Source organism: Rousettus aegyptiacus, unplaced genomic scaffold, assembly GCF_014176215.1.
Source record: "Rousettus aegyptiacus isolate mRouAeg1 unplaced genomic scaffold, mRouAeg1.p scaffold_m13_p_4, whole genome shotgun sequence".
In the NCBI taxonomy this organism is placed as follows: domain Eukaryota; kingdom Metazoa; phylum Chordata; class Mammalia; order Chiroptera; family Pteropodidae; genus Rousettus; species Rousettus aegyptiacus.
Genome location: NW_023416307.1, coordinates 40,694,054 through 40,706,982, shown reverse-complemented (window position 1 = coordinate 40,706,982; position 12,929 = coordinate 40,694,054). Strand labels below are relative to the sequence as shown.

The window sequence follows — 12,929 nt, the reverse complement described above, 5'->3', positions numbered from 1 at the left end:
TTTTCCGACGTTCCTTTAAGTACGGTTTGCCTTCTCTCCCTATCCGCTGAAACTCCAGTTGGAATGCCAAGATGCCTTGGAAACAGCAGCCCGAGCTGAGGGCCTTTCCCTGGATGCCTCCATGCATTCTCAGCTCAGAATTCTGGACGAGGAACATCCCAAGGGAAAGTACCATCACAGCTTAAGTGCTCTGAAGCCCATTCGGACCACTTCCAAGTAAGAGGCTCTCCTGGTTAATGACTTCTCCATGAAGCACTGAAAGCAGTTTTGAAACTTCGAGCTAAGACAAGACCATTTGGGGAGCCCTGTTTTTAGTCAGGAGCTCTGAACACTATATTACAAATGCTGGCTGGTTTCTCAGTGTGTGTCTACAGTTTTGTGCTTTGGTTTTTCTCTCCTTAGACACCAGCACCCAGTGGACAATGCAGGGCTCTTCTCCTGTATGACCTTTTCTTGGCTTTCTCCACTGGCCCGCCTGGCCCACAAGAAGCGGGAGCTCTCAATGGAGGATGTGTGGTCTTTGTCCAAGTACGAGTCTTCAGATGTGAACTGCAGAAGGTAGGCGTCTCTGGTCCACCCTGGTCTCCCATATAGTGGATGGATAGGGCCTGAGATAGGGGTGTGGGTCCAGCCCTGTGAATTCGTCACCTCTGAGCTAGCCGATGGAGGGAGGGTAGCCTGGGGATGACTTTCTCTTTGCTCTTCTGCTTTATCTCCTATTTCACCTTTAATCCTGTTTTAACCACGGGCTTTCTCTCTCTCTCTCAGCCCCGCTTCTCTTCCTGAGTCTGCAGGGAGATTATGTTGCTGCCTTGTGACAGAGTACATTTTTGTGGTAGCTGATTATCATGATTAAAATCTAGTTTACGACTTTACATTTTATCACAGGATCCTTTAGAAAGGGTTGGGGACCCTTGAGAAAGGAAGTTCTTATTCACAAACAAATTCTATTCAGGGATAATTTTTTTGGGTGGAAGGAAAGACTTTTCTCATCATTTTCTGTATTCTGAGAGGCTCCCCAGTCACCCAGAAAGGGTATTTTCTTCCAGAAGGTGAAGACTATGCGCATAATGTTAAAGGAAAGACTTGTGTGAGTGGTGTCAAAGCTTGGAGACAAAAAGTGACGGCAGGCGGGAAGCTAGGGTGTGTATATTCCAGGCGGGAAGCTAGGATGTGTATATTCCCTGGGGAGACGTGTAACAGAGGACATGTGCCCTTGTTAAGACTAGAGAGACTGTGGCAAGAAGAGCTGAATGAAGTTGGGCCAGACGCTGCTTCTCTGCGAAGGGTTGTGTGGATCTTCTGCCGCACCAGGCTCATCCTCTCCATCGTATGCCTGATGATCACGCAGCTGGCTGGCTTCAGTGGACCAGTAAGTTCTAACCATCCTTTCTGACAGTCTGTAGGGGCCCGGCCATGGCCAGCTCTAACACTCTTATTCTGTTACAGGGTTGTGCTCACCTTTGGGCTAGTTAGCAGCCTTAGAGATGCTTCCAGGTCTGTTGAAAGGGAACGACTGATTTTGGAGTGAATTGTGGCTTGGCAGCATGTGGAAGGATGAGAGGGCTTTGTTGCAAGAGAAGGAGTGAAACCGGCTTGCTTTCCTGGGGTGGGGGTGAACCTGAATGAGTCTGGCTCTGCACAGGACTGTGCTCCTTTGCTGTGTGGTGATATGAAATGACAATCTGGGTTCAGGAAGGTGTGTCTCTCAGTGCTGTGAGTAGGCAAGAGCAGGGCAAGAGCAGCCTTGTGTGGCATAGGCCGTTGAGTTGGTGCTGGTGATGCACCGGATGCCTGGAGGCTGAGTTGTCACATGTTTGATGGTTCTGTGGCAAATGAGTCTGGAAGAAACTAGAGGACTGTTGAGGTTTTTAGAGTCTAACCTGGAGTCCATTTTAAGATTGGTTTATAGTGTAAACTGTACGGCATGTGTTGGGGTGGCAGCCGTGGTTTTTTCCTGGCGTGTACTGAAGCAGAGTAGATGAGAAAGAGACGTTCACACTGTTTTCTGGACACCTGTTTCTTACACCCACTGTGCTGCCTTACACTTGAGATTTTGATTAAATCTATTCTCTACATATTTGCCTTGAGGCATCGGAGCAGTAGTGCTACTATACTGTGCATTTTCCGTGTGTGGGTAAGCTGGAGGTTCATGGTTTTGGTAAGTATGTGCCTAAGATGCATGGTGATTAGGTAAAACTAATTTGCATTTTTTTCTGTTGGTTTTTTAAAAAATGTTTGATACCTTTTTAAAAGTTTTGATCTCTTTTCCGAAGCAGAGAACACTACTTTTCTGATATTGAGTTTCTACATTAATTGACCAACTAATACATTTTTGTGTAAGTTTTGAGTAAGCGGGACCATGTTATGTTATTATGAATTTTATGTTGCTGACCAAAATGGTAAACGTTTTCATAGGGCCAGCTTCCCCCAAGAAGAGCTTCTGTCATTGCTTCACTACAGGGCTGGTGGCTGCTCTGGCCTTTCATAGAGCCCTTTCAACTGGGGAGCACGCTGTACAGGTTTTCTTGATTTCATTAGGCCAATGTGAGAACTTCATTGGCTCCCCCCCACCAAAAAAAAAAAAAATCGTTCCACAGATTATTGGGATTTTAATTTTTTTACTTGGAAAAAAATTACCTATGCATGTTCACTTTGGGGGCTTTACAGTCACTCCCTTGAGCATCTGCATATTCCTTAATTTCTCCTTTAAGGCACGGCTCACTGGAATACTAATCTTTAGTAAATTCTTCTAGATGCCAGGGAAACCCGAGAGAGTCTTCCTGTAGTGGGAAAACTGTAGCACACTTTTCCTTCTCTCTATCCTTTTGGGGAAGAGCAACTTTAGGTCTATGTTAGTTCATGAGATTCGTCCTAGAGTAGTCAAGAAAGCAATGGCCCCATCCACAGTCTCTCTAATTGATAAAAAGATTTTAAATTGTAAGCAATGCAAACTTCTTTTTTTTGGAGCTCCAACTCTAATAAATTTCCTTTTAATTGGAAATGAAAGAATCAGGCTGGTTTTGAGATTAATATTAGCAAAGAGCCTACCTTCCGTTTGTGGATTTAAATCCGTTGGAGGAACAGCCCTTTTAGATTTTTGCACATTTGCTAATATGGCATAACTTTTAAACCGATTTAGACTGTTCCTACAGAGAACCCACTTCCCAGACATGGCATATTTCTTATCTCCCCCTCAGGCCTCACTGAACCTTGGTAGCCATATACAGAAAAAAATGAAACACAATCAAGTTATTGGGTTTTGTTTTCAAGCTGCTGGCCAGTGAGGACTGGAGATTTATGATTAAGATGATCCAAGGTTTCAGGGATGCCAGTTTGACCAGCACTCTGTGCCAGGTATCCAAGGGTCACTGTAGTGCTAATGGAATACTGGAATCTATAAGAATGTGGTCCTGACCTAAGCTGAGGGGCCAAATTGCTAAACTTACAGAGACTATCTGTGGCCTTCTTGGATTAAAACAGCTTTAAAAGACCAGGCCTGACCTATGATTTGTGTGTAGAGGATTAGCATCCACCCTGTAGATGTGCAAGAGAAGGTCACCTCCTGCAGTGCCATCTCTTGGTGAATGCTAGCTCTGCTCAAGGGCCTTTTGGGGAGAGGACAGTGAAAAGCCTCTAGAGAGGTAAGTTTTCCACACTCGCAACCTCTCTCCAGCTGAGCTTGCTTGGTGCTGTCAGAATCTGGATTTGGGGGGAGTCTCTCTGTAGTGGAACCAGTGACAGAAGCTGTTCTTTAGAATTTTCAGGATTGGCTGTATTCTGCGGTCAGAATGAGAGAGTCAAGCTGGGCAGAATCTCTCGCCAAGAGTTCAGGTAAGGTAATGTTTATTCACTGGGAATGCTTTCCACAGCCAGACAGCTATGCTGACAATCTCAAGTTTTCTCCCAGTTTGTTTAAATTTACGTGATAAATTTGTAACTTTTTAAAACTAAATTTTGGTTGGATTTGCCATGAAAACCTTTTTTTTTCTCTTTATCCCATACAAATGGTTTGAAATGTACTTGTTTTTTAAACCCTATGTGTTGGAACTTCTTTAATCTGTTTCCTCTTTTTCCCCTCCCCTTTGAAAGTTTTGCATAGTGTAAGCATTCATTATGTCTTTTACCTCCCCCCTGCTCCTCCCTTGTGAGAGGTACTAATGCTATTATTGGTGCTGAAAAATAGCACTCTAAAGGTATGGGAAGGAAGGAACCCCACACTACAACCTGCTGTCCTTTCACGCCTTCCTTTGGAGACTGTTCCATCAGTGCCGAGGTGTGCGAGAAAATGCTTTACTGCACCGCCATCTTACTGAGTTGCTTCACGTGAGGAAAATGGGGTTTTGACCCTGCCATTCAGTGACTCAGTTCCACATTTTGGATTGCATACTGGAAAAGAAGCCAATCTTCTTGCTAGTAAACCAACAACCCAGCTGTATGCAGTGGTGACCCAAACGATGGAGGATATACACCTAAAAATATGAGGGAGGGGTGAGGTGGAATACAGTAGTTTTTGGAATCTGGAATCTCCTGCTTATTTGATCAGTTTATTTACTGCAACTTGACAGAAATCTGATTGGTGGGGATCTCTTAGGATCTGGTGGACATCTGGTATTAATTTCCGCTCAGGAAAAATGAGAAATACCAATTAACCCAGAGAGAGTCTGGGTTCTGAAATTCAGTGTTAGCTGCCTCAGGACAATCGTGTCTGGCCTCCATTTTTGTCTGTCATTCAGAGCTGGCTTCCAGCTACAGTACCCTTTGCTAGAAGGGGTAAATGGGTGGATGGGTTTCTCCTTAAAATTTTTTTTTTCTTCCTTCGGGATGGGGGATTGGTTTGGGTTTCTTTTGTGGCGGTTTGTTTTGTTTCATTTTTGGCAAGATCAATTTTAGCTGCAAGGACTTGAAAAGACTCTGAAGGATGCCACCTCTTTATCCTTGAGGCCTAGATTTTTGTATTCTGTCCTGAGCAGAAGTCATTCCTCACAGCCTAGTGAACCAATAGCGTCAGCGATTTTATGCAGAGTTACCTCTTTGGGGAGTTTTTGGTTTTGTTTTGTTTTTTAATTCTCTTTCCTTAGCAGCAAGGTCTTTATTCCTGGAGAATCTACTCCATTGCAGACTCACTGCAACGTCAGGAGCCCTAACCAATTAAGTGCTGTCAGCTTGATGTACTACTCCGGACTCTGGAAACAGATATTGGTTCTATTCTGTATTTTCCACTGTGTGTAGCTAAAACAACGGTCGGAGGCCAGATGACCTGTTAGATGGCTAGCCTTGTATAACTCGACTCTGTATGTTCCCATGCATGTTACCGCAATGCTCCTCCTGTTGTACAGTGTCTGTGAGATGCTCTTTGAAGATGGTACTTTTTTTTTTTTCATTTTCAATAAAAGCACATTACCTCCCACTTCCTGGTATTTAATCCTGTTGCTGAATGTGCCTTGTGTGAGTGTGTGCTCCGGCGTTCGCAGGACCTCAGAGCTGGAGGTGGCACTCGGTGGTTCTTGGGGGCTGGCTGCCTTCCTCACTGCAGGTGGTGTTAGACATATGCTACCTGAGGTAACATGTTTTTGTTTTTGGGAGGGAATGGGGAGTGGGGAGGGCTCGTGGGAGGGTCTCTGGATTTGTGATAGTCTGCTTTGTTTGCTCCCTTCTGTGCTATTAAACTGCTGATGTTTATTTTCAGGAATGTTTTGCAAATGCACTTCTCACTCTTCCCCAGTCCAACTGTAGGTACACTGTTCCTTTTTATCAAATAAGCACGTTTGAAACGATCCAAAAAAAGGTTTTAGTTTCATTTAAAGAAAAGTATCAATGTGTGGAGATACTGGCATAAGGTCAAATATATACTTTTTAATGACTGTGTTTAGAATTAATTTCAGCTCATAGACAGGTTTATGTTACATTAGAAAGAGTAATCATTTTGGTGGTGTCCTTAAGGAAAAAAAGTTTCAAATTAGACCTACCTCCTGCGAAATGCCCTGAGTAAATTACTGCAGGCAGATTGGTCCTTCGAGAATGTTTTTTGGTCCTTCAAGAAGGTTTTTCTTCTGCACTTATCACTGAACAATGGAGCTGCCTCCTCTTTCTAACTTAACATAAAACTGTGGCGTGGTGTGTGGGTGCTGTGGAGATGTTGACAGTGGTGTGTGTTTCTCCCTGTAGGCCTTCATGGTGAAACACCTCCTGGAGTACTCCCAGGCCACAGATTCTAACCTCAAGTACAGCTTGCTGTTAGTCCTGGGCCTTCTCCTGACAGAAATCGTGCGCTCTTGGTCACTTGCACTGACTTGGGCATTGAATTACCGAACTGGTGTCCGCTTGCGAGGGGCCATCCTCACCATGGCATTTAAGAAGATCCTTAAGTTAAAGAACATTAAAGAGAAGTCTGTGGGTGAGGTGAGTGAGGAGCGTTTGCTTCAGGGCAGAAAGAAAGCTCCCAGCTTGAGCTCTTTCTTTCCTTTGGGTCCCTGCCTTGTCCAATATCCTCCTCCTGAGACAAGTGGCCTTTAACTTTGCAGAGTCCTCACTGTTCTTTGTGTCTCGTAGCTCATCAACCTGTGCTCCAACGACGGGCAGAGGATGTTCGAGGCTGCCGCTGTTGGCAGCTTGTTGGCAGGAGGACCCATTGTGGCCATCTTAGGCATGATTTATAATGTAATTATTCTGGGACCAACAGGCTTCCTGGGATCAGCTGTTTTTTTCCTCTTTTATCCAGCATTGGTGAGTAAGCCTCCTTGCTATACTTTGGCAGCTTCTCCTTAGATGATTTACTTCCCTTGGGTTCTATATAGTAGGCACCACTCAGGTATCACATCTCTTATTAGAAATCTCCTCAAAGCAGGTACCTAGGTTGGAAAAGCCTACAAGAAGCTAGACAGTGTTCAGTCCATACAGACAGAGTTTTGACTTGAGAGAAAGAATGGTGTCACTTGAATAAAGACAGTGGCGCTGTCTTAAAGTACCTTTAAAAGGAGAGTCTGAGTGAAGGAAGCCAGCAGGTGGACCTTGCCCCCAGCTAACATAGGAGTGTTTGAGTCTCTCAGTATCAAGTTAATGCTAACTGATAAATGGCTCTCCTGCTTCTCTTTGGTAGCACTCAGTAGCTGCGATTCCTATGAGAACAAATATTTATTTGTCTTAACTTCTGTACAGAGGGATAAGAATTAAATAATGTTTGATTATAACTTAATAAAGCACTTTTATTAAAAACAGTACAACTATACTTTGCTCATTTTGTTTATAACAATCTTAAGCAGATTTATTTCCCAGAAAGACCAGATACTTCTTAAGTTTGATAAACTGTGATTTGGCATGACATTGCTTTTTTCTTTCAGATGTTTGTATCACGGATCACTGCATATTTCAGGAGAAAATGTGTAATGACCACAGATGACCGTGTCCAGAAGATGAATGAAGTTCTCACCTACATTAAGTTTATTAAAATGTATGCCTGGGTCAAAGCATTTTCTCAAAGTGTTCAAAGTGAGTTTATAGATTTCATATGTGTATGTGGTAGAAAGACTTTGGCTTCTTTGCTTCCTGAGCACATTAGCTAGTAGGAATCTCAGTGTCATCGGATCATGATAACTTACATTCTTATAATATATTATGAGCTTAACCTTGATAGGGGTCTTGGAGACCTGAGCCCCTGACCTCATCTCAGAGATGAGGAAATTGAGATCTGAGAAAATTGTGAGTTTTTTCCCAAGATAACTCAACTAGTTATGAATAATTCATTTAGTTTCAAAGATCCCTATATATACTCTCATCTTGCCCGTAATTTCGTAGTCTGTCCATGAGGAAAACAAGTGCTCTACCTCTGTCCCCTGCCCTCTGGATGCATGTGCACCAGAGATTATTAGCCGTGAGATCCCAGATCCCAGGGAGGGAGGAGCTGGGAGAAGCACCGGTCTGGAGATCCAGACACCTGAATTCTGGGCCTAGCTCTGTTACTCTTAAGGGTCTTTTTTGGCTTATTTTATTTTTATCTTTTTAAACAATTGATTTATGTTACATCACAGGGTTCTCAATATTTGGCCCTATTATGATCTGCAAATTCAGTGCAAACATAAACATGTTAATACCACAAAGCTTGGAATAATTAGCATAGACTGGGCATTCAAAAAGATCTCAACAGAAGTTGGAATGATGGACCTTAAAAAAGGTGAAACTTAAAAAAAGGCGAAATTTAAGAAGGATGTATTTAAAGACAATTTAAAGTTTAAAAAAGAAAATATAGTTACATGTAAACAATTTAAATTTAAGATATTTGTTAATTGACCATAACCTCATAGTGAGCTAACCTGAATACATCGCAGCTAAAAGGTGAATGCAGTTTTTGACTAAATAGAACTACAGTGTTCAGATCAAGGAAGCTATTTCATTTTCACCACTTGAATTGTCAGTTAAACCTTCTGGAACATTATGTCCAGTTCATAAACTCTGTATATGAGTGGTCAGCCAGAGAAGGTGACCGCTCAGAGGTATCTAGCCGTGGATGAAGCTGCTTTATTAAGTAGTGAGTTCATTGCCAATAGCATGGGACAAATAGATGCTAACTGGGCATCCGCCAAACATGCTGCTAGCAGGGTGACTGTGGTGGTCTCTTCTGCCTCTAGGGTCTATAGTCTTATGATCTTTTTCCTGAGATTCCATTTATCTTTCAGCCCCTGACTTTAATATCTTTACCTTTTTCAGTTTGAAAAGAGCCTCCTTGCTCATTAGAGACTTGGACAAGATATTATGATAAATGTTTAAGCAGTGAGTTGGATTTTTGGGGTTTTTTGTTTTTTGACTAATGAGCTAGCTGAAGGTAGTTCCCAGTGTCTTGAGCCACAGTGATACCTTTAAGGTCAGTGCATACAGCCTCTCAGATTTTTTTTGTTTTATGTTTAAACATTTATTTGAAAATATCTCACCACTTTATTGTCATACTTCCTGCATCATAGTCCTATTGCTCTAGGGTTACTCTGCTCTGTTCAATAAGGGTATCAGTTTTGCTATTGTTTAAGAAAATTCTGCCTACAAAAATTCCATTTCACTCATTTTTTAATCACCATTCCTGCTATTTGTGTGAAAGCCTCTGTCCCAGTGCCAACGTACAGTAGGCACTCTAGTAAATCGTAGTTCCTTTTTAATTCTCCATTACTGTTGTACAGTCTTTCCTGTAAGTACCTAGCCAGGTAAGCAAACAGAACTGTCAATTACAGATAAAATTAATGTGTTTGAGCCTTTAAACATAAGAAATTTGCAGGAAGAATCAGACTAAGGCAGTACTAATATATGGTGCTGCTTGCTGTTAGATTCATTCCTGTGATTTGATTCATTTCAAACCTCAGGCTTGGGTACCAGCTTTAATGATAGGAATCAGCAGTCATAGTGATCTAGTCTTTGCATCATAGGTGTTAAGAGGTCATTTTAAAACCTATGTGTGGCTGAAGACCTACGGAGTCTTATTTGGTGGCAGAGGAACAATATCGCAGGTTTCTTTGGGCTTGCTTTTTGTTCTTAGAAACCCGAGAGGAGGAACGACGGATATTAGAAAAAGCTGGGTACTTTCAGAGTATCACTGTCGGTGTGGCTCCCGTCGTCATGGTTATCGCCAGCGTGGTGACATTCTCTGTCCACATGATTCTTGGTTTCGATCTGACAGCAGCACAGGTCAGTGAGCTCTCAGGGCTTGGGAAGATTTAGAAATACCCCGTAAAGAGATGCTCTGGTCCTCTTGTGTCTGGATTTAGAGGTTCTCCCAAAAATCAGAAGGTATTTTTTCATTTGTGTGATTAAGCTGAGAAATGGAAGAGTGAGGATTCATCCCTAATGCACAAATAATGTATGGGTGGTTTTTAGTCAGTCCAATGTTGGATTTACTTCTGAAAATATAGATCATCCTGTGGTTCAAATTTACTGAGAGCTTTTATTGAAGGTTTCATAAAAACTATACCTTTAAAAAAATGTATCTGACTCGTACCGACATTTGACAGTGAAGCAGCAGCCTTCCTTAAACCTGAAAGGAAACCGATGATGTCTTGTTATTTGAGTCACATAGCCTAGTCAGGCTGTTTCTTCTCTTTTCCTATTTTCAGGCTTTCACCGTGGTGACTGTCTTCAATTCCATGACTTTTGCTTTGAAAGTAACTCCATTTTCAGTAAAGTCCCTCTCAGAAGCATCGGTTGCAGTTGACAGGTTTAAGGTAAGTGGCTCCCTTCTCCATGTCAGGAGCCCTCCCTGGCAAAACCGACTGTTACCTTAATTTCAGAGGGCCACACAGGCTGGCTGCATGTGGCTTTTGTTCACCTTTAGCCTTTTGACAAGTTGGTAAGAAAGGGGGCAGTGGAGGAGACTGAATTAAGGGAGGGAACTAGTTACCTTTTCAAATAGATGTGAATTTTTACCTGTTATAGATGGCTCACCTAGTTCTGGGCTCCCAGGATTTCAGTGCTTCCCTTCAAAGCTAGTCACTTCTGCTGGGCCTGACATAGATATGTGTTGTAACTCACTGGGCCTTTAAGTGATTCATACCTGGAAGATCAGAACTGCTAGATGACTGTCAGCTTTTCCTCGCCTTGATCTACCCTCTACCTCTACCAAAATGCTATCCTCATTTTGACTGGTCAATATGCTAAGCCCTTTTTGATACATTCTTTTCCCTGGCCTGTGGTTGCTACTCATGATGCAGGGAAGGCAGGCAGTAACATGGGATAGTCATAAAACTAGATCATGTTGACAAGTGCAGCTAAGTCTCAGGTTGTTTTTTTTTTTTTTTTTTTTTTTTAAGGTGGTTGTTGATCATGCCTCCAGAATAATACAAATAGGTGTTACAAGAAGGAGGTATAATCAGGGGAGTAGAGGAAAGTAGATATTTGAAAGTGGATAACAATAAAAAAAAAAAGGAGCAACACCTGTGTGGGCTGGGATTCCTTGGTAAAGCCGCTGCATAGAGTAGCTCCTGCTCTCCTGTTAATCGTCTCAGGTAGTTAGAATAATACAAAGGCAATGTTGGCAGTGTGAAGGCTTTAGGCTCAGGTGTTAGAGGGATTGATATTACCTTAGATGTCTGAAAGAAAACAAATTGGGTTTTCCTATTACGAAAAATGAAGAATAGCTTCCCAAGATGTATTTATATTCTACTTGTTTACAGTTAACTAGGTGAATTTTGTTTGGTTAAGAAGGCTAGTCCTTAAGAATGCACCCCGGGGCCCAGCTCTCCCTCACCCCAACCTGGCTGTAGAAGGCTCAGAGCCAGAGCTATATAAAAAGAAATGGTCTAATTGTAACCAGAGATTTATTTTGCTTTATTTCTTCTATGACAGTATCCAGCCATGGAAGAAAGCAAATGTTTTGACTATAAATTTGTCCCCATGTCCTTGTTAGTGAATGGATTTGGTGGTATTTTGGATGAAGAAGTAGGAATTTATAGTATAGAGTTGTTACCCCCGTGTTTCTCTAGAGCTTTCTTCTCTTCGCTTAGTAGCAAGGACTTGTATTAGAAGATGGGTTTTTCCCTCATAGCTCCTTCCTTGATCCAGGAAGCTTCAGAATTAAGAATGGAAGAAAAATCAGCCACAGTTCTATTATATGCCCCATGAGACTTTAGTCCCATCCTCTTATTCCTCTTGGCAGTCTCTTCCTCCCCATTCTCCCTATTTCCACCTTCTACTTAACCTTTCCTGCCCTCCTCCTTCTAGGAGGATGATAACGCATAGAAAAACAGTGAGAAGCCACCTTATGACTTTCCTTCTGATAAGATTGTCACCTGTTTAGGGTTGCCAGCTTTAGTGAAAACACGGGACACCCAGTTAATAATTGCATGGGACATACTTAACACTAAAAAAATATTCATTGTTTATCTGGAATCAGAATTTAACGAGGCATCCTGTATTTTGGCTGGCAACCCTGAGCAGTCCCCCTTCTACTCAGCAGATACATTCTGATTTGCTTATTCCAGTGAGTGAGAGTAGTGTTTTGATGATCAGTGTCTTGTGGTAAAATTGAGGTTTATGGTTTATGTACCTGTAAAATTCTGTTGTCCTGGCAGGTGCAAATCCAAGTCGATATAAATTCAAGTGTTGTGGGGCCCTCATGTGCCTCAGCACGTCATAGCAGAGTGACCTGAAGCCGAAATCCTCCTGGGAGGAGTGTGGGGCTGCAGGGAGCCTGTAGGGAAGAAGCTAGGAAAACTAGAGGCTTGAGCACATTTTTAAATAATCCACTGAGGCTTACAATATCCTTTCAGTAACTCTTTAGGGCAGAGAAATGATGGGAATTCTGTCAGCGTTCAGTTTTACTCTGTGAAGGTGTTCGGAATATTCGGCATGGTATTCTTAGCCCATTCTTTCTGAAAGGCTCTGAACAAATGAAACCAACAGCTGTTTTCAGAAACTAAATCTAAGATTGGCCAAGAGTAAAGATTATCTAGGAGATTTAGATCCATGACACTTCTAGGAAGATTGGGGATTAGGAATGTGTAGGAGGAGTGGTGATTTAAGGGAAGAAAAGACCAAGTTTAGAAGTATAGGATCTGGCAGAAAGGGCTTGTTCTTGGGGAAGGGGATTATATGTGTTACATTTAATAGCACTTTCAAACTATGTATGTATGTATTTATAACATCTACAGTGCCTGGTCTTCCTAGGTGGTCTCCCATCCAAGTACTAAGCAGGTCTGACCTTGCTTAGCTTCTGAGATCGGACGAGATTGGCACGTTCAGGGTGGCATGGCCGTAGACTTTTAGGCTTTTAAAAAGTTGGGGGTTCTCAGTAACTAAGCGAAGAGTTCTGACCCCAAAAGTCATACTTTTCTCTAAAGATTTTCTAATTTTTTAAATATTTTTTATTAATTTTTTTTTTCAATGTGACTGTAACTGGGATAGCACTCTTTAGAGAAGATCAGTGGTTTAAGAGAGTTGTCAGCAGCAGGTTCAAA

The 12,929-nt window shown here is 42.2% G+C and overlaps 1 protein-coding gene and 1 pseudogene across 4 annotated transcripts in view; one reads left to right on the top strand and one right to left on the bottom strand.

Moving 5' to 3' along the window:
* Window positions 1-12,929, top strand: part of ABCC5 (ATP binding cassette subfamily C member 5) — a 66,269-nt gene that overhangs the window by 16,713 nt on the left and 36,627 nt on the right. For 3 of the 4 annotated variants that reach the window (XM_016137987.2, XM_016137989.2, XM_016137988.2), the window contains exons 3-10: window positions 59-216; window positions 403-558; window positions 1,225-1,372; window positions 6,169-6,402; window positions 6,553-6,726; window positions 7,341-7,488; window positions 9,518-9,666; window positions 10,092-10,199. In XM_016137987.2, coding sequence (XP_015993473.1) covers window positions 59-216; window positions 403-558; window positions 1,225-1,372; window positions 6,169-6,402; window positions 6,553-6,726; window positions 7,341-7,488; window positions 9,518-9,666; window positions 10,092-10,199 — 1,275 coding nt within the window. Of the gene's footprint in view, window positions 1-58; window positions 217-402; window positions 559-1,224; window positions 1,373-3,758; window positions 3,835-5,474; window positions 5,563-5,689; window positions 5,733-6,168; window positions 6,403-6,552; window positions 6,727-7,340; window positions 7,489-9,517; window positions 9,667-10,091; window positions 10,200-12,929 lie in introns of all 4 variants that reach the window. The other variant, XM_036218653.1, reaches the window with a different exon arrangement.
* LOC118602067 lies at window positions 12,615-12,732 on the bottom strand (annotated as a pseudogene).